Raw genomic sequence first — 22,057 nt, 5'->3', positions numbered from 1 at the left:
TGTGGAAAGGTATGGGAAACCTACATAGAGAGGGAGGAGAACTTAATGATGTGGGGAGCATGGGCAGTCCCCAATCTCTGGGGAGAGCCTGATGAAGGCAGGCTGAAGAGAACCAGAGGGCTAAGAGGGAAGATCCTTTCATGGATTGAGAACTGGTTAAAAGACAGGGAACAAAGGGTAGGAATAAATGGAGAGGGGTAACTAGTGGTGTTCCCCAAGGGTCAGTCCTAGGACCAATCCTATTCAACCTATTCATAAATGATCTGGAGAAAGGGGTAAACAATGAGGTGGCAAAGTTTGTAGATGATGCTAAACTGCTCAAGATAGTTAAGACCAAAGCAGACTGAAGAATTTCAAAAAGATCTCACAAAACTAAGTGATTAGGCAACAAAATGGCAAATGAAATTTAATGTGGATAAATGTAAAGTAATGCACATGGGGGGGGGGGGAATAACCCCACCTATACATACAATATGATGAGGGCTAATTTATCTACAACTAATCAAGAAAAAGATCTTTGAGTCATCGTGGATAGTTCTCTGAAGACATCCACGCAGTGTGCAGTGGCAGTCAAAAAAGCAAATGGGACGTTAGGAATCCTTAAAAAAGGGATAGAGAATAAGATGGAGAATATCTTATTGCCCTTATATAAATCCATGGTATGCCCACATCTTGAATACTGCTTACAGATGTGGTCCCCTCAACTCAAAAGACCTACTGGCATTAGAAAAGAGCAACTAAAATGATTAGGGGTTTGGAACGGGTCCCATATGAGGAGAGATTAAAGAGGCTAGGACTTTTCAGCTTGGAAAAGAGGAGACTAAGGGGGGATATGATAGAGGTGTATAAAATCATGAGTGATGTGGAGAAAGTGAATAAGGAAGTTATTTACTTGTTCCCATAATATAAGAACTAAGGGCCACCAAATGAAATTAATGGGCAGCAGGTTTAAAATAAATAAAAGGACGTTGTTCTTCACTCAGCGCACAGTAAACCTGTGGAACTCCTTGCCTGAGGAGGTTGTGAAGGCTAGGACTATAACAGGGTTTAAAAGAGACCCTCCATGAATTTATCCGGTTAAGTCCATTAATAGCTATTAGCCAGAATGGGTAAGGAATGGTGTCCCTAGCCGCTGTTTGTCAGAGGGTGGAGATGGATGGCAGGAGAGAGGTCACTTGATCATTACCTGTTAGGTTCACTCCCTCTGGGGCACCTGGCATTGGTCAATGTTGGCAGACAGGAAACTGGGCTGGATGGACCTTTGGTCTGACCCAGTATGGCCATTCTTCTGTTTTTATGAGAAGGTCAGGCTTCTGTGGGGAACATTGAGATAGGATATGTAAGAAGCATGATGGTCCATGGGGAAATGCTGCTAGAGTCCCTGGGATGGAGAGGCAATGGGGAACCATGCTAGGAAGAAGAGTGTCCCAGGAGAAGGCCTTGAGAGGCAGTGCTTAGCTGATGGAGCAAAAAAGGAACTCTGCAGTCTCCAGGAGCACGCATGAAGAGCAGAGAACTTCACTGTTGCCCAATAGGGGCAGAAGCACCATTTGTTTAGATTTGTTTGGTTATTTGGATTTTCGTTACCCTGGAAGGGTACTGAACTGAAAGGTGACCTGGCTGGGGAGCTAGGCTACTGATGACCAACTGAGATGGGTCATAACAGAGCCAAAGAAATAGTCCACAGGGGCTGCCAAAAATGATCCCCTTCAGCACCATGCTCTGACAGTAGAGGGCACTACAGTAGTGAGTGCAGCTTGCTCACACACCAGTATTTGGAGCAGCTTCTCCTTTCTCCTCGTGTGAGTTGGGTCCTGGATTCTTGGTGCTTAGTATTTCCACTTAAAGTGACTCTTCTCTGTGCCCCATGCACAGAGATGCTATCCTTTGAGAAATCAATGATACTACTGCAAGCTGGAAAGGACTGTAGAGCCCAGTATGCAGGGGCAATAAAGTAAATAAACCCCAGCCAAGTAATGATACACCAAAAAAATAGCATAACAGAGGAGGGATCTTTATTGGGAACAGGAAAATAGGATCTGAGGAAGGAAGGGGTTGAGGTTATCTAAGAAGTAACCAATATTTAAAAATAAACCAATTCACCACTTCTGAACACTCAAACTTTTCCAGTCCCAGCTCCCTCCTTGCAGTTTCCCAAGGTGGATGGCATGGCTGATGCATGTCCTAAGATGGAGTGTTACATTTCTGTGGTGTTGGCTGGCAACGAATGGGAGTCTGGAGACCTGGGTTCTAGTCTTGTTCCACTGTGCAGTCTTGGGCATATCAGTTCACCTCTGTTCCTCTTTACTCTCCTACCTCTAGTCTGTCCTGCCTGTTTAGATTATAAATTATTGGGGGAAGGGACTGCTTCTCATCATGTCTGTAAGGGACAATCCCAATGGGATCCAAATCTCAGTTGGGGCCTCTAGACACTCCTGTAATACAAATAATAATTGTTGATACTTGCTTAAATAAATAATTGTTGATTGCATTGTTGCACACCTCAATAAATATGTTTTTAAAATTGGCTTACATTTTACCTGGTAACACCAAAACCCCCAGTCATGAACCAGGACCCTGTTGTGCTAGGTGCTGTATAAACACAAACCAAAAAGACAGGCCCTCCCCCAAAGAGCTAACAATAACTATTAAAGTATGTTAACCTGGAATTCAGTGTACTTTAATTATTACTGTGACTTCTTTGGTTGTCTTGGCCCAAGAATACTGGTGGCTGAAGCTATGTTTGTCAGTAAATACCAGTCTAGTACTTCACTAATGTTCTGCAGTTTGTTTGTGGAGGGACTGCTTGCTGAGGGGTCACACTGTGCATCATGTTTTATGTTTAATGTTGGATTTCTTTTCTGCTGAAATGTCCTGTAAGTGTGGTGGTGGTGGTGGTGATGAAGTAATCCTTGATAACCATATTCTCATCCATTTTACTGTAGACCTTTTAAATCCTGATCTTTGGTGTATTACAACCAACTTGCCTGGGTGGCAAGAAAGACTACAGTGCCCACGGGCTCTGTCTGTGACTCCATTGTATGACTGTTACAGTGCTTCAGGAGTTCTCATTTGTTATTGGGTTGGTGAAATCTAACCAGGTTGGGGTGTCTGCCCTTCTTTTTGACAGTCTGCCCTGAGGCTGGCACCCATGGTTGTGAACCATTCCAGACAGCGTGACGATACCATCTACCTTCTGTATCAGATTACTACTACAAATTTGTTAACGAAGTTTTGAGGGTACTAGCTTTTTGAAATCATCCTATTCCAAAGTGATACTTCATTTTTAACCATTGTTCTTATTTAAACTAGCAGTAACACAGTGTTGAGCTGGCAATTTACAGAATCTGTTTTTAGACTTTAAATTTCTTGAAAGAAAGCAGGTAGCTTCCTAGAGCTTCTGGTTAGGAGGAGAATTTTAAAACAGTGTAACTAGAATGAGAGTCCTTAGAATGGCAGCTCCCTGGATAGAAATAAACCCAGAGGGATTAGTGCTGCACTGATGAGCAGGTCAGTGCTGTTTGATCAATGGCTGATGTTAATGCGTATTCTGCTTGGTGACCTTGCAGCTTTGCCACTGGAGTACTACTAGTGAGTATCACACATGAGCATCTGTGCAGTCGCTATAAGAGGCCATTGTAAACCTGTGGTATTTCCCATTTTGGAATCTGGCTGGTTTCCAGAATAAAGAAACCAGAATAAAATGTGTTTTTTAGGTGAGTGCATGTGCAATAAAACAGGGAGGTGCAGATAGAGTTTACCAAGTGTTTGTAATTAACAGAAATTATCCACTTCATAGGGGTATCCTTTTTTTTTTTTTTCAAGTCTTCCAAACTTGGTGGTGTAATTTGGGAACTCTCTGCATGTGACTGAGGGTAGAATCTGGCCTGCAGTATATTAAAATATTAGTGATGTATACACAAGCCAAAACAAACTCGTCTTAACTCTCAGATTCCAGGCTGAGTTTGCAGGATTGGGACTAGGCCTGGTCTACATGCAACCTGAACACTGATCTAAGTAAATCAGTTTAGAAACCAGTTTTAGTTAAATCAGTGCACTCCTTTTGTGAAGATTCTTTCTAATTAAGTGTGCTCTATCTTGATTCAGCTTGTCAGTATTTGACTCAAGGGGTTTCACTGATTTAACTAAATTGGTTTCTAATTTAGTTAAATTGATGCAACTTTTGTATGTAATCAAGTCCTTAGGAAAAAAATCTTATTTGTAAAGTAAGAGAGAATCTGGGTGAGGCAATATCTTTTATTGGACCAGTTGCTGTTGGTGGCAGGGACAAACTTTCAAGCTTCACAGAGCTCTGCCTCAGGTCTGGAGAAGATAATTTGTAAAGCATAAAAGCTTGATGTGGCAATATTGTATTTTTCCAACCCCAAACATTCCAAAATCATGAGTCAGGCCTCAAAAAAAATTATGAACTTGGCTTAAAAATCATAAGTAAAGCCCTGCAAATCTGCAGATATCCACTTTATAACCTCAGACATCCACATACGTGGATATCCGTGGACATTTTTGCTGCTTATGTATGGATGCGGATCCAAATTTTATATGTAAAGCCCTGAAAATCTGCAGATATCCGATTTACATCTGTGTATCATTTTTGCAGATTGGATGTGGATATAAACTTTATATCAGTGCAGGGCTTTAATCATAAGCTTAAAAGTACACTTTGGGTCGGGGAGGGTTGTTTTTATTTCACATCTGGTTTTTGAGCCTGTGGCATACTCTCTTCACATTTTTGAGCCCTTGTCCGCAATCATGAGGGCTAGAAACTTTCACTTAAAAATGAAAGCTGAGATCCTCATGCAATCTCTTGATTCCAGCAGCTGGGGCTTCAAGAAACATACCAAATTTTGTGAAACTCATTATAAAATCACAAGAGTGGGCAACACTGAGAGTAGAGACACAATATATACATGGAACCCTTCAATACTGTTTTTACAAAGTCTTTTTCCAGAGAAGAACAGCTATTTAAATAAGAGCAGAGCAAAAACTGAGTTACTGATAAGGGAGAAGAGATGTTTTCTGCTGAGATCTGAAAGTAAATGGAGAGCTTGTGAAGCAAAGGACAGGTGTTCCCTGTAATGGACTGTAAAACAGAAGGCTTTCAGGTCAATGGTGGTGAGATTGTGGGCAGTGATAAAGAATTAGGCCAGTGCTAGATGAGGAGAAGGGAGATGTGAGGAGATTTAGAGAATCTAAGTCTGAAATAGGCTGGAGTGTGTCTATAAACAAGGAGGGCAATTTTGAAATGGATCCTGAAATGAAAGGAAGGCAATAGGATTGTTTGTGGAGTCTTGATGCAACTGTGTTTTGAGTGAGAAGATGGGGAGCAGCATTCTGTTCATACTGGACCCCGATGACCTGGGGCTCAGATAGGGAGGGAGTCAGAGGCACAGATAAAGGTTTCAGTAGAGGTACGGTATTACCATTGAAAGGATGGGTTTTCTAACACTTAAAACATAATTCTGGAGATTATCACTGTGTTTCTTTATTCTTAGAATTAGGGGATGTGTGGTATCTGTTGTAGTAATTTAGCAAATATTAACTTTTAATGCCTTGGAGTAAAAAGTTGAGGCAGTGACAAATAAAACAAAATATTTAGGGACGGATGGTCACAGATTTATAGACATGGAAGAAGCCGGTGGAAGAATAAGTCAGGGTTATGATTATGGACAACAGAGGAAAATGGCAAATCTGATTCAAGAAGGTTTGAATTGTGTTTCAGCAAGAACACTCTTGCCCAAGAAGACCCACTTCTGTCTTTGACACATTTTCTTTTAAACTTTATTGTGCAACATTGACAGGATGTGCTTTTGATCTCTTTGTACTGTCACATGAATAAGTTCCAAACTGCTAACTGGGGGTACCTTTAGAACTTGATTTTCTCCATGTCTGTGGAGGGTGATCTCAATGTATCCTACTGGTCTGAGGCCTGAGAATTCTAGTTTTTAATGTGGATGTAAGACTTAACTTGTAATGCATGTGGTATTTTTTGTTAACAGAGCTTCATATTGACTTATGAGATCATACCACCTTACGTGGGTCATAACACCAGCATTTCATGTCTTATTCTAAAATATGACCATTTGGATCACATACCATATCGTACCCACCTTCCAAACATAAGGTATCAGCACCCTGTTTTTTGACTGATTGGAGATGGAATGAAAGTGTTTCCTGGCATTCATGATGAAACCGACATTATGATGGGTGTTTCCTGTATCATTCAGATGGTGGCAGGGGGTAGTAACCTGAAAATGCTTCATCCCTGGTTCTTTTTTTATATTTACGGTCTATCACACACTGTAGGTTGCCTGTAACTAGACTTAACAGAAGATGACATTCATAATACCCTTGTGGTTTCATAGCCCTAGTGAGATGACTATTAAGGCCTGAATTTGTTAGCCTGCTTACTTTTTAATGGATCTCTCCATTTTAAGCAATGGGCATAGTGGTCTGACAAATGTTTCCTGCAACTTTAGTGTCACTGGGGTGGTTAATAGTGTATAACCTAGAAATGAGTGCTTTGACAAATATTTTACATAAGCATAAATACTCTCAAATGGTATTTTTTTTATTTGAAGTGTATCTTTAAACAAGCTTTATTTTCACACTCAAAATCTTGTGGGCTGTCATAAATATAAAGGGAAGGCTAACCACCTTTCTGTATACAGTGCTATAAAATCCGTCCTGGCCAGAGGCAACATCCTGTTACCTGTAAAGGGTTAAGACGCTCAGCTAACCTGGCTGGCACCTGACCCAAAGGATCAATAAGGGGACAAGATTCTTTCAAATCTTGGGGTGGGGGGGAAGGCTTTCGTTTGTGCTCTTTGTTTACGTGTGTGTTCTCTCTTGGGACTGAGAGAGGCCAGAGAGAAATCCATCTTCTCCAACCCATCCTAATCCAAGTCTCCAATATTGCAACCAGTATAGGTAAGCCAGGCAAGGCGGATTGGTTTATTCTTTGTTTTATGTGAATTTTCCCTGTGTTAAGAGGGAGGTTTATTCCTGTTTTCTGTAACTTTAAGGTTTTGCCCAGAGGGGGATCCTCTGTGCTTTGAATCTGAATACCCTGTAAAGTATTTTCCATCCTGATTTTACAGAGGTGATTCTTTTACCTTTCTTTTTTTTAAATAAAATCCTTCTTTTAAGAACCTGACTGATTTTTCCATTGTTCCAAGATCCAGGGGTTTGGATCTTTGATGATTTTGTAACCAATTGGTTAGGATATTATTCTCAAGCCTCCCCAGGAAAGGGTGTGTGTAGGGTTTGGGGGGATATTGTGGGGGAAGACGTCTCCAAGTGGTCTCTTTCCTTGTTCTTTGTTTAAAACGCTTGGTGGTGGCAGCATACGGTTCAAGGACAAGGCAAAGTCTGTACCTTGGGGAAGTTTTTAACCTAAGCTGGTAAGAATAAGCTTAGGGGGTCTTTCATGCGGGTCCCCACATCTGTACCCTAGAGTTCAGAGTGGGGAAGGAACCCTGACATATACCAATCCCCAATAAGCAAACCATGAATGTTTTACAATTCCATGTCATGCAAGCTGCCATTTATTGTGCAGGTTGTAGGGAACTGGACATATGGAATCACGGTATTGTATGCAACAGTCAGAATACTAAACTCCATGTTGTGGCTGTTTTCTACGTGTTGCAGTGTCAGGTATTCTGTGTGATGCCAAAAGTTGCCCAATCATTTTGAGCAAATGCATCTTCAGCCAAGATTACTACTCTAGGGCCTCGCCATGTGAGATGCTGAATCCATCACTACCTCTGACCCAAAGAATGTTCTGTCTGAGGGGTCCTGGGTAATAGATCAGTTCCTGCCTTCCAGGCAATAGCTCTCTTTATTGAACACCAGAACAAGTGGTGATCTAAGACTGCAAAATATTTGTACAAACAACCCCTGACGATGGGCTGGTAGGAGGGGAAATTTGCTGGTTTGCATGAGTCAAAATAATCTTTAATATTTTTGCTTGACAAAGATATTTAAATAGTTATTTTATTAGCCTTTCAAGACATGTAATCGATTTGTCAACCTACCTATATTCAAGATAGGATTTACTTGGCTTCTATTGGCTGGATTTGAAAGATTCCATAATGTATCTAGTATTTCCTAACATTATTAGAAGTCTTGTATGGACACGTTTGCCACCCTTTGACTAACTTAGTTTCACAGGCAGATGATGACTTATGACTGGATATGTGATAGCGCTTGCAATAGTTCATCTACAAATAAAGTACTACAGGATTCTGTTTGTTGGGCATCACACTATTACTTCCAGTAGTGATACCGTAATGGTTTTGGGCTATTACTGTGTGATACCGTAGTTTTTCATTAGGTTGACATTGGACACCACTATGACCGAATACTTGAGACAATCTAATATCCTGAATTTAAAACACTGGCTTTTTTTTTTCTCAAGCTGATACTAGTCTATAATTTAGTGGAAAACATTACTCTTCTTTGCTTGTTTCTTTATATGCATCTTTTTCCTGTGTAATTCTGAGATAACTTCTCTGTGACTTTTAGGATCAGTCAGTGTTCACGATTAGGGCTGCTGGTTTGTCACAGTGAAGTCCCAGAATTGTGATTTCTTGGTTTTATCCACAAGTTCTGTTTGCTGTGACATGCTGCAGGAAGGCTCTAAGTGGGATGCCCTGCCAAACTAGTGCAGAGGGAAGGCCTGGAGTGGTGGTTGGAGAGCAAGCCTGCCCCACGCTCCACAGCTTGGCTTCTGTGACCTGTGAGCTCAGCCTGGCTCCTCGCTCTGGGCATTGTGACCTGGTACACAGGGTTGCAGTGCCACTCACTCAAATCTGGTCTGGGGGCCCTCCCATCATGAGAGGGTCCAAACCTGAGCACTGCTGCAACCCCATGCTCTAGTTCACAACGTCTGGAACGGGAACCCAGGTTTAGCCCTGCAGGACACAGGAGCTACAGCTGCCCATGCCCAGGGTGAGTGTGGGGCCAGGCTTGCTGTCTGCCTCTCCCTTCCCACAGCCTTCCATGCTGGGCCAGGATTAGGGTTGCAGTTCTGTGGCAGATGGTCGGTGCCCCTCACTTCAAGTCAATGGGCTTTTTTGATTCTTGTCAGTGAGGCTTCCCCCCTGCTGAGGTTGTTTAGTGCCATTTTTTGCCTGTGACTCGCTTCAGATTTGTAGTTGATCACAACCCCCATTGCTGAATTACCATGTGCGTGGTATCACAAATATTTTGTTGTAGTGCATCCCAAATCTGAAATGATTCAAATAATCTTTCAAGCTCATATCTAGGAGGATAGTCATTCAAGGGAGCTCAGTTAAAGGAATTTCCATGGTTCAGATTCATCATCTGAAACAAATTATGCAAGGTGAGCGATTTAATTTTTGTAATCTACAGACAATCCTAGATTCATCACTTAAACGCTTTATCACTTTTGCTCTTTATTTTTTTTATCATCGGTGTCCCATTGTAGCTTTTTTCTTTTTTTGTCACAATATTTTGTCCGTTGTGTTATATTTCTCAGTTATGATTTCTCATTTTAGTCACTAGCTTCTGTGTTCAAATATTTTTGAATGCGATGAAAACATTAACATATACGACGTAACACTAGCCTTAGGTGTAAAAGATAATTCATTTGCTGCTGGAAGAGTTCATTTTCCAGCCTGACACTCAAAAGAAACAAAAAGCAGTCTTCAATAGTTGAAAATTTAAAATAAATTAAGCCTATGTGAAATGGAACTAACAGACTGGAGCTACAGTGGACTGCTTAAATTGGATTTGGTTAGCTATAAACATCATTATCTTAAAGCATTCTAGCTTGCCCATGCAGCATGAGCTCTCATAGGCTGGGATGTGATAATGCTCTGCTCTTTTACATTTTTAACTCCATGCGGCGATGCTAAAGCCAGCTGAACACAGTCTTTGTGCAAGCTAAATTAACTATGCATTCCTTGTGGTTTTAGGGCACACTGTGTGAGGTTTATTTTGGGTTGAAATATGCTGAAGATAATGTGTAGTCAAAATATTGACCTGATAGTATATTTTGAGGGGTTTTTGCTCTTCTATACAGCTTTTTATTTTAATGCCATTGTTCTCCAGCAATAGTTATAAACATAGCTTGTATTCTATCCTGTGAATATTCTTGTGAAGTAAAATTTTAATATTTTATCTATAATGAATCACAAACAATAAATTATATATGGAAACGTAACATAGCTTTAGACATAACATGATTCATTTTTATAAATGAATTCTTTATAATATGCTATACATCTTTGTTTTTTTTTTTTGTTTTACTTAAAGTCTGAAAGGCACTAACTCACGCACATTATGTAGTATTGTATTCACTAAATCCTATGAGTAGTGTTACTTGACCTCAATCTTTGTCCTAAGTGGGTTGGGATCAGTCAATAATTAGCGTTCCCGTACCAATAAAACACTTAGTCTCATACACTAGGGACCTTCATAAAATTCCAACAATATGTTAGGTCTGCCACAGAATAGTCTAATATGTAGACATATACACACATGCACTCAGACATCCAGTTCATTTGAAACAAATAAAAGCTGTGTTCTTATGCCAGATAAAACCAAGCCAAAGATTTTTTTAAAGCATTATTTTATTAATCCTTCTCCCATTGGTGTGTTTCCAAATAATATTACTTAGCATTTATATTGTGCCTTTCATGTGAGGGTCTTAAAGTGCTTTGTGAGGCTTAGATATGATCATATCATATCCCTCTTGTTCACTTCTTTCCATTTTACACGTGTAAACATATGTGAAAGAAAGAATGGAGAAATGAAAGTTAAAGGCAAGAAAGATCAGTACAGTGCACCATATTATGTTTCATTGTATACAGAGACCATATCCCTTCATGTTCTTCTGCTTCTCCCTTCTTTCCTCCCATTTCTTATTTGAGGGGTTGATTTGGGGCTAGATATATTTCAGAGAAGAAAAAAATCATGATATGTTTTATTTTATAAAATGAAAGGATCATTACACAAAACACACCTATTTCAGAATTACAATCTCTGTGCCTTCAGCTTCCCAGAAGTATGCCTCAAAGTGTGAATGTTAGCAGCTGTGCACTCCAACTAGGACATATCTTTCCATTGCTTTGCAGTATATGCATCTTCTAACTCTTATGGAATACAGGCACATAAAATGAACTCTTGTGGGGTTTGTATTTTTTTTAAATTTCAGGTAGCTGTAGCTTGCATTTTTCTGCACAGGTTTCTTTGGCCACTTTAGCTTTTTGCATTTATTTTCTTATCTGGGTAGGGCTTACTGAGAGGATGTGTCAGGAAAAAGAAATACAATAAACATTTGTATTAATTACTTCATTTCCTCCTACTCCCCACCCTTGTTCCATATGTTTCCTTAGTGCCTCTCTTAATTGCTTTCTCTAAGCTCAAAACCATGTCTTTCATCAAAGATCTCAAAGAATGTTGCAAAGCTGAGAATGACCCTTTTTTCTTTTCTCCACACCTCACCCTTTTACAATATATTTGAAAGGAGAGGGAAGGGCTTTGGAATTGCTCTGATGGTTCCTTACTCCACCCGTTTACCAAAATGGACCTTTAGTCTCCATCTTCTATTCTGGCCTATGTATCATCTCTCATGCCACCCTTATCCCTTGAACTATCTTCCATTTCTTGCTCACCATGTAAACTCCCTCAGTTCCTTCCTTAACATGCTGTTCCTTTGTGAAGGCTTCCAGCATTCATCTCCTCTCTGACTCTTTGAACAGCTATCTGGCATATCGTATATTCTAGTTAGATTTCAACCTCTGGGAGGTTGGGTAGGAACTCTTTCGTGTGTGTGTAAAGCACTGTGTACTCTTTTGCTTGATCATCTATGAATGAGAAAAAGATGAGATGACTTTACAACCTTGGAAAAGGAGGCGGGGGGGAACTCAAGTTATTAGACAACGTTTAGCTCAGTGTGGGAAATTATACTCCCTGAGACTACCATTTAGTGAAAGCAGACTGGCTTCAAGGTTCCATTTAGGTAGGGCCTTCATTCTTTAGGCAATAATGTACTAGTATTTGCTTCTGAGACTCCAAGGGGATTAGTTACAGAATACTGAGACAAGTTTTGTCACCTAGCATCTCTGCTTAACATATTGGTTTGTATGCATATTTTCTAGAGGCCTCTCTGAGATTCAGCAGTGATAAAGGCATGAGTGAGACATTTTGGGGTTCACTCAGGCCAGTAAGAGGTTCAGTCACCATCTGCCAGGGTGTCTCATGACTGTACAGCTCTGACCCCAACAGCCTGCCAGCATGTCACAAGCGTCCCCCTGGGTTTGCCCAACCTGATTACACCTTGCAGGATGACATTAACACTTCTTGCCCCGAATTCACCTCAAAATCATGCTACTTGCAGAGATCAGTCCTTCTCACAAGACCCTCACAGAGGAAGCGTTAGGTTTGCTGCCTTTGCAGAGACAGTAAAACACCGTAACCTGTTTGGCTTTCTAGAAGCACGCACTTTACTGAACTTACACAGCAGTGAAGATTTATAATGAAAGTAAAACAAGTTTTTATTAACAAAAGAACATGGATTCAGTGATACCAAGTAGAAGGGATAAAGGTAGAGATGGCTAAAGCAAATAAAAGTGAAAACATATCTCAAAGACTAAAACTTAATCTGCAAAACTTAATCTGTCTTTTGTTCAAGATGGTTTCTCTCACCTACAGTCTCCTTTCCAGCTTTCACTGAGCCGCGTGGTCAGGCCCCATCACAGAGATCAACTCACTTGGTTCCTTTGTCTAAGGTGAAGGATAAAGATGGAGTCTTTCTGTTCCTTATCCCCCAAGGGATGCCTGTCTTTCAAATCAAGAAGGTCTCCTAAGGATTCAATCTCCTGTGTGTCTATGGGGAGCAGGGGTCCTGTTACATCATTTTTTCTCTCTCTCATTCAGGATAACCCCTGCTGATTTAGCTCGATGGCATTGTTGACCACTAATATGTCAAGTGAGGTAAACCCACCTTCCTTTGTCTCGAGCGGACCTCTTTATCACCTTTACCTAGACTAGGCTGTCTAGTCTTAAACATGTCCTACTAACATCATACAGAGGGAATTCATAACTTCACATACGTTAACACATGCATTTTACAATAATATTAACAAGCAGCATGTTAGCTTTCATATGGTTCTCACAACACAGATTTTGTACAAATACTGTTGCAGTAGTGTATGAATATAGGGATGCCTAGGGTCACAGTGAGTAAACCAATATAGCTACAAAATCATTTTGAGGTTAAATGTTGATAGCCATGCATCTTTTTAAATTGCAGGTGACTTCATCGCCTGTCTCACTCCAGACCTTCACTAGGTTATGATAAATTGTGAACCACAACATAATGTCATCCATTTCTGGCTATTTCCACCTCAGGATTTTTTTAAATGACTTGGTTAGCATAAAACTGGAATAAGATTCTTCCTTTCCATTTACCACCTACAGCTTTCATTTTACCTACAACAATCAATGTAAATAATTTAAAAACAAATCAACAACCCACAATACCTTCCACTAGACCACTTACTTTCCCTCTTCTCCCCCTGCCCCCTCGCATGATCATTATGAGCCCTCAATGCAGAAAAAAGTATTTCTGCTTTGTGACACTTCCATTGCCACTATAGCTTCCCCATCATGATATTATAATGTTGAAGCTGGATGTGTTGAATGTAGTGACCTCCATGCCTTGAGTAGGCTAGGATACTACACAGAATATCAGGGTTAGAAGGGACTTCAGGAGGTCATCTAGTCCAAGCCCCTGCTCAAAGCAGGACCAATCCCCAATTTTTGCCCCAGATCCCTAAATGCCCCCCTCAAGGATTGAACACACAACCCTGGGTTTAGCAGGCCAGTGCTCAAACCACTGAGCTATCCCTCCCAAGGTGCCCATTTGTGTAGTATGTATTTACAGTGATTTATGAATATGTATGTGTTAAACCACAATTACAACACAGAATAATACAGGTTTACAGTTGATTTAGTGGACAAAAAAGTTCCAAAAAGGTGCATGAACATTCTAGAGTACATAAATGAATAAGATATATTTTTCAATGTAGTAATGGAACATGGACATTTGGTGACAAAAACAAACTGGCCATTGCTATATTTAAGTCTTTATTGTGTGTGGGCAAGGGGCAGAGTAGGTTTTTCCTGTATTACGACAGTACAAATATTCAATTATGTGCACACGCACATGCGTGTGCGCGCGCACACTCAATTGTGAATAAGACCTAGTGTAAAATATATAAGAAATGTTAAATAAAAAAATCCAGAGTCAAGACTTAAGTAATTCAGTGATATTGTAAGTCTCTATCATATTAACCGGTTGGTGATTTTTCACGTTTTAGGTTGCAATTTTAGAAATATCTATCAAACATCTGCAAATACATTATATACTTTAAAAATGTTTTCAAGGCTTCAGCTAACTGTTTTGAAGAAACAAGCCAGTTCATATTTAAACCACATTTGTAAACAGTGTACTTTGTTGGACTGAGCAACAAAAAATATGTTTTCATATAAAAATATGCTTGTGTTCTAGGAGTTAAAGCCATACCAATTACTTTCCTGACATAACATTTAAAAATTGCATAACAAACATGTATAGGAGAAGCATCTGTGCATGTCTACAGTCTGATATTGTACTGAAAAGGTCTTACTGTTTATAGGACATCTTCAAAAGGGTGTATAATTCATTATATATGGTTAGTCATCCATACATAGTTTTTACATTTCGCCTGTAGGTAGGCTGAGCACCTGGTGATATGGCAGTATATTTAAACCATTTCTTACCAAATGCTCATTGGATCACACAGATTTCAACATCTGCAGACCAAGGGGATTGTCAGTGCACAAAGTCATATGGGTAGCCCAAAAACACAAGATAAAAACGTGCATTTCCCCTCCAAACCAAGGTAAGACTGAAGATGAGGGCAATCTACTTCATATGGGGGAATGAGTAGTGTGTAATGAAAGCTAAACTCCAAGCTTTTCCAATAACTGTACAAATTGCTTTAGAACCTTTTACCTTTTTTCTTAAATCTTCAGTTTTTCCAGAGATTTGGTCATCTTACTAAACAGCAGTTACATTTTGGCCAGGACACATGTTCTATGGCAATCAGATAGTGGAAGGGGATGGTAATATTTACAGCACGCTGTTCAGCACACTTGTAAAAGTTAATGTGAAAGCAAAGTACCGGTACTGTGTACCAAACCTCAAGGGAGGCAAGGCTAAACAAGGAAAGTGTACTGCGTACAAAGGAGTATGGTCTAATTAGACATGAATTCCAACTACCGAGCTAGGTAAACTAGAATTCTAGATACTGTGCATTAGTGTTTCAGTAGCTGATCTCTCCAGCACAGTGTAAGGATGACTCAGCCCATGCTCAGATCATCTTTAATTCCCGGTATGATTATTTATGTTGAAGTTCAAATGCTATTTTAAGTCTTTAGCTTTTGGAGGTAGAGGGTTAGAACAAGCAATTCCGGGGCAGGGAAGAGAGGCGAGAAACCAGGGCAGGGGAGGTTAAAACACACCAAAAATACCTGGATCAATCATTCCTGCTCCCCAGCTCCTCTCTCTGTGGAATAGCTTGTGAGCCTCTGCTCACTTCACTAAGGGGAATTCCTCCACAAGCACAAATTAATAATTCATTCATAGGCTCCAGTCCCTTAGCCTGCATTGATTCACTCATGCTGCATTTCCTTTCATTCATAAGCCTTTCCCCGTCCTGATCTCTCGGAGAGCGACTCGCTGCAGCGCTCAGCCAGGGAGGACGCTGCAAACGTGCCTTCGTGCCCAAGGACATGCTACATCGGACTCCGTTCAATGTGCGAACCTGACCTAAGCCCGGGGCCTGGGAATCCGCCGCTTCTGCGTCTCAACATGCCCCTTCGCCCCGGGTCCGCTCTGCCGGCTTTGCCTCCCGTCCTCTTCCCCCTCGCGGCGACTCTGCGGCCGGGATGCTCAGCTGTTTCCGGCGCGAGGGGCTGAGCTCCAGCCATCCATCTCCGCTGGAGGGCTGGGTGACAGATGCTTGTCATGCAGCAGTGCATGCTCTGAATTGGCCAGGGCTCCGGTGGGTGTACGCGGCCCCCCTCCTGCTCCTGCCAGCCCTGCTGAGCCCTTCCCAGCTCAGCCCCTAGGGCAATGTGCACTGCTCCCGTCAGCTCCCCCCTCCCCCCCGGGAAGGGCTGAGTCGCACTCTGAGCTCCTCCAGACTTTGCCAGACCCTGGCACTTGGCCCTTGGTCCCTCTCCTCCTGTGCCTGCTTTGCGCGCTCTGGCTCTCCGCGCTGTCCCACTAGAAGGCTGCTCCCACGGAACCAGTGCAGTGCCTGACTTGATCTGGGATGAAGGCTGGAGTTTACCGGAGACCTCTAGGCAGCTTTCCGTTTGTAAAGTGAGCCGTAATTGCAAGGAGGCAGCCTCCCCGCTTGGAGTCAATAGGGGCTGCTTCCTCGCTGCTAAGGGCACTTCGGAGCAGCGGCAGGGCACTGGAGTAACTCCAGCACACCGCTGACTGCGGAGTTGTAAAGAACTACGTGCAAAGTGGCTGCAGCAGGGCTGGAAAACGCTTCGCTGTTACCAAGGACACAATAGTTTTTTCAAGTCATTAGAGCTTTTTCTCTGGTCCTCTCCTTCCATTACCCAGAGAGGGCCATTCTGGGGAGGGATGAGGATGGAGCTGTGATAGATATACATTATTATTTTCCTCCCCAGCGCTGCTTTGGTGGGGGAAAGAGGCTTTAGCAAGCAGCTCTGCTGCTGAGATCAGCTCTGCTCGAATTTCCCTAAGTCTTCTCAGCCTCTGAGAGAAACCATGATTTTGAACCTACTCCGGGCGTTTTGGGGGGTCTTCTTTCTTTTCTGGACCGCTTTTAACACAGCCCTAGTGGATGTGGTCGGATCGGAGCAGCAGATCCCCTTGTCGGTGTAAGTGTTTTCATGTTTTTGCTCTCCGACCGCGCTCCAGGGGTGAAAACTTGGAATCCCGGTGCCCAAGTTTTTGTTGGTTTTTTTTTGTTTGTTGCAGATGTTTGACTGCTCAGAGCATTTTATTCCCTTGCCAGTTCTGTTTGAAGTCCAGGGCCAATGATTAACTCACTGATGCTTGAATTTTATTTTGGGGGAGTGGGGGTAAGCAGATATAGAAACTAAAGTTAAAAGCCTTTATGTTTGGAGGTGATGCATTTGCTCACTCTAATATGCTGATTTCTCAGCTTCCAACGCTGTCCTGCCTGCTATTTCATCTTCTTTCTTGCAGCCAATTAGTATGTTAGAGATTATGCAAAAACCTGTCTCTTTACAAATCAGCTTGTTTGTTTTTAAGTGCAGCTTAAGCAGCTTGAAATCCCAAGCCTTACCTTGGTATATGATGTGAATTACCTGTACCTTGGGCCTTGCACTTGTGAATAGGTCCTCTGTTCTTTTGGTGTGGTGTTATTTCCTAACCGTGCTTTTTGAGGCAGTATTGCTTAGATTCTTTAGAGTGCAGTTGAGGCTGTAGCTGTGTGTGTGTGTGTGTGTGTTGCCTACTGTAACATATGTATTACATTTCTTCCTGTCTTTTTCCTCCCTGCTCCCCACAGTGTAAAGCTCTGGGCCTCTGCTTTTGGTGGGGAGATCAAATCCATCGCAGCTAAATACTCAGGTTCCCAGCTTCTGCAGAAGGTAAGGATCTCTCCAGTAGTAGTAGTAAGCAATGGTTTTAGCACAGAAAATGGAGGCAGATTTAGTTTTCTAAACAAATGGGAGAGCAGCACATCCTTTGGTCAGAGGGCTTTTTTTGCTCTGTATACAGTTCCTAGGCCCTGCTGTCTCCTTGTACTGCACTGGCTGGAGACTTCCTGATTATCTGGTGATTTTTAATGGATTTCAGTTCCAAACAAAATTACTTACTTGTGAAGTGCAGAGTGAAGCCTAGAACATAGCTATTTTGTCTCGTTACTCTATGATGATGTTTCAGCATGGAAAAATAGCTGCTTCTCTGTGGAAAAATGTTAACTTCATTCAAGGAGCAGAATTAGTGCATATTTTATCATTTGCATCCTGTGTTGTAAGCATGCAGTCCACTGTATTAGGGAAAGACGACTGCACCATTGTTTATCATCTCTGCTGTTTTTGCAATCCCATTATTTCCCAATCATCTCTACCCAGTGCTGGGATGTATTACATCATTACAGATAAGGGGAATGAATGTGGTTATCTTCTTGCACAGCTGGGTAATAACCTAGTGAAGTAAAGCAAAAACTTGAGAAATTGGTTTAAGTCTACATAATTCTGAAGAGTAATGAGAACACAGAATCGATTATAAGACTTTAATATAAAGTTGCACAGTTCAGTTAGAATAGATGCATCTTCTGACAAAAGTTCCATATTGAGAACTTGTTTTTATAGTGGTCGATTAATTAAAAATTATGAGAGAGAGGTTAAAAGACTTCGGTATTGCAGTTGTGCAACATTTAATATATGATCCTCAAAGCATGATATTGAAATCCAATAATTTCCCGTATATGAATGCCAATTAATCAGGTAACTTTTTTCAAACAGGACTTTAGTCCAAAGTAACTTGTTATGTATGCTGTGTGGTAATTGTTTATGGTGCATATTTTGAAAGTATTTATATCCTTTGGAAATTTATGCAACAGACAGTATGTCTTACATTGGTGATTCAAAAAGTTTATGCTAAAATTAAAATTGCAGCAATATCTGATTTATTAAAGATATGTAAGAGTACTTACTGTATAAGGAATTGATGTTTTCAATATTGTTGTTTCCAGTATTGCAGAAATTGAGTTTAAGTTTATATAGATCTTAAGAACAAAAGTATTTGGTGTCTTAGTGCTTCTCAAGGTCATTACATTGTCTGAATGTAGCATTTTCGGTATACAGTTATTTTAATCTAACCTTTGAGACCCTCTACATTCATTGTAGTCCTACTTCATATTTTATACATACTTTAAACACTTCTTTGTGTAGTTTGTGCCATCATGCTTTCTGCATAAACTGTTTTGTAATCAGGAAACACAATAACATTACCTTTTTGAACTGCTGACAAGTATCTAATCAAAACATATTCCATGTTTTGGAAATGATCTAATGTTGTTCAAATATGTTAATTTTTAATTGAGCATTGCCAGATATGTCCTTTTTGTTAATATGGTCTTATTTAACTTTGTCCACAAGTGTAAACCTCTGTGCGCACACACATGATTTTCAAAGTTTATCTACTGAAGATAAACTGTCCAATGTTTGATTGCAAAATTCAGAACACATTTTGATTCTCAAAGCTGTTAAGACCATAGTCAGTATAGATCCTTAATCATTCTTCTCTTCTTCACTTAGATACTGATATGACCACTTCTGTAATAATGTATTTTCCTTTGTTCCTCTCCCCCCCTCCTTCCCCCCGCAAAGTAGTAAGAATTCTTTCTGTTGGTGGTTATGCTATAGGTGACTGGAAGCTACCTCAATGCTCATTTTACCTTTGCATCAGCATCCTTTCTAATTTACCAGCAAATCTGTTTCTGTTGTTTTCACAGCCTGACCATTGTGGGTTTATTCCTTGATATTTGTTTTTAATTTCTTGCCTTTTTGCCTTATAATATAATAGGTATTTAGGGCTGTATTGCAGACAGTAGGATTTCATTTCCCACCAGCATCTTGGTTGCCATAATTGCATTTTAATTTTATTTTAAATTCCGTTTGGGACCTGTTCTCTGAAACTTTGCATTTCTCTACATTGATGGTAGTGGATGAACCAGGATGGTAGAATGCTTTTACGGGTATTCTTCTGTAACGTTTTATACTTCCGCTTTCTTCAATTTGTGCAAATCAACACATACCAACCTTGAAGATTTTAAAAGTATAAATGCAAATAATTTTCAGTGCACGTTAAGTCAGTGGTGGAATAAATCACAACATTTGATGAAGTGCTAATACATCAGTGTCCCAAACATGAACATTTTTTCAAGTGTCCAACAACTTAAGGATCTGTTTAGAATTTATTCTGACAGAATTGGGTTTCTAGAGTTAGTACATTTTAAAATCAGGTTGTGAGTTTACATGAATTGTTGATCATATCTGTGGATGAAACAATACCTTCCGATTAGGAATATAAAATATTAGCAGATGGAGTTATAAAGCACCTATAAAGGCACTATAGCTGATTGGTATAGATTTCTAAGTTGCAAAGTATTCTGCAGTCTTTTTCATATTAATTTTTCACTTAAAGGTTATTCAGTTAATTTTGTCTTAATGTGGAATAAGCAAAGTTATTTCACAGGAATAAATTTGAAATTGAGACTATATTTAGCCATAGTGCTTCTCGACTGTTTTATATATTGAGGCTCAAATGACAACTTGCTAAATTAAATTTGAATATGGAAGTTAAATAAGTTAATCTCTAAGGCCAAACTTCACAAAGATATTTACAATTAATAGTTAGTAATTATTCTGAAGTATTGTTACTTTAAGCATTACCGTTTTGAATTTTTGGTAGCAACTTGCATAGAAGTGATGGTTATTCATCATTCTGAAGCAATCTCTACGTAAATATACATTTGTGCTTACAACTATATAACCAAGTTGAAATATCTCTAGATGGGGCATTTCAGCATTCTGTTGTTGCTATTTCTATAGTCTGGTTATATTGTTATGCCCTTATAAAAATATGGGGCAGATGATGATGATTTCTTCCAGATTCTGCTCTAGATGAAATTCAGACTGTTCATATATGTTTAACTTGCAGAATTCAAGACTAGCCGCTTTTTAAACAAATTACCTTTTTTATGAATACAATTGATGTTTATACTGCATTATTTTATCTTTAAAGCAAATGAACACTACTGTGTATTCAGAACACCCAGCTGAGAAAACAGAATATTGTTGCTTAGATGTTTCTAATTTAGGGACAGTTTGTCATGTTGATTTGGCATCATAAAAGAAACTGTCTGCATGCTGCTGCAGAGACACACACACTCTTCAACTAGTTAGCAGATACTGCTGGGTCCTAGGATTTGGTTCAAATTAATTAACTGTCCTGTGTGATATGTGCTGTTTGGGTTGGGGGGGTAAGGGAGAAACACTATTGTTTCCCTTATACTTTCAGAAAGCCTTAGCTTCACTTTTCATCTTGACATGCTTTTAAAAGGCCATATCTCTATAATATTGTGATTATGGCTAATTAGAACTGCAACAGATATCCTAGCATAGTCTGCTAGAATAGCCAGAATTTTTACCTACAGGATTCAAATCAGGATTTAAATGCAGTGGAGATGCTTATTTAACCTGCTGTAATAAGAATTCTGGAAGAGCTTTGTTTGGAAACACTGCTGTTCCCATTTTAAAGTTCACAGTAATAAAGGTTTCCAATTTAATACTGTTGCAGCAGAATGGTGGTAATGAAACACAGGTGATGCACCTTCCTTTAATGTTAAAAATAATTGGGCTTTACGCAGTAAAGCTCTTCAAGCTCCTATAGAGCTGCTGGTTCTTTAGCCTGGTTTATGCTTTCTCAGGTTTCTATTGGGGAGTCATTTTTTTCATACACAGCGCACTGACATTCCTTTCTTGAGGCCAGAATTGGCAATATTCCATTTAATCAGTTGATATAGGGGCAATATAAAAACATCCATTTATTTATCAGCACTTGCTATTTAGGTTTCTTGCTAAACACAAGTTTATCCAAAGCTTTCTTTTTCTTATAGAAGGTGTTAAACTGAACCTTCACTGTTTACTTAACCACCTATTATCTTAAATTCTAACCGTGTGTATTGTATGAATATGTCAACCGCTTACTTCAAGTGCTTCCGTATAGTGGAGCCTCCCAAATCATTGCATTTTCTCAAAGCATTTTTTCCAGTCAACATAACATTCCCTTTTTTAAAGTTTTAATTGCATTTTATTTTCCTGAATAGATTTGGTGCTCTGTCTTCTTAGCTTCTTACAACTATGGAAATGTCAGTGCAACATTATTATAACAGGGTGATTTAGATCAATTAGTATTCAGCTGGTGCATCTGACTCATGCAGTACAT

At 40.1% G+C, this 22,057-nt stretch overlaps 1 protein-coding gene across 3 annotated transcripts in view; it reads left to right on the top strand.

The window, feature by feature from the left end:
• Positions 1-22,057, top strand: part of CACNA2D3 (calcium voltage-gated channel auxiliary subunit alpha2delta 3) — an 869,947-nt gene that overhangs the window by 139,010 nt on the left and 708,880 nt on the right. For 2 of the 3 annotated variants that reach the window (XM_074957774.1, XM_074957773.1), the window contains exons 1-2: positions 16,025-16,953; positions 17,610-17,691. In XM_074957774.1, coding sequence (XP_074813875.1) covers positions 16,841-16,953; positions 17,610-17,691 — 195 coding nt within the window. In that variant the 5' untranslated portion in view covers positions 16,025-16,840. Of the gene's footprint in view, positions 1-16,024; positions 16,954-17,609; positions 17,692-22,057 lie in introns of those variants that run through there. The other variant, XM_074957772.1, reaches the window with a different exon arrangement.

The sequence above is a fragment of the Natator depressus genome, chromosome 7 (assembly GCF_965152275.1).
Source record: "Natator depressus isolate rNatDep1 chromosome 7, rNatDep2.hap1, whole genome shotgun sequence".
Taxonomy (NCBI): domain Eukaryota; kingdom Metazoa; phylum Chordata; order Testudines; family Cheloniidae; genus Natator; species Natator depressus.
This window is presented reverse-complemented; position numbering and strand designations above follow the sequence as displayed.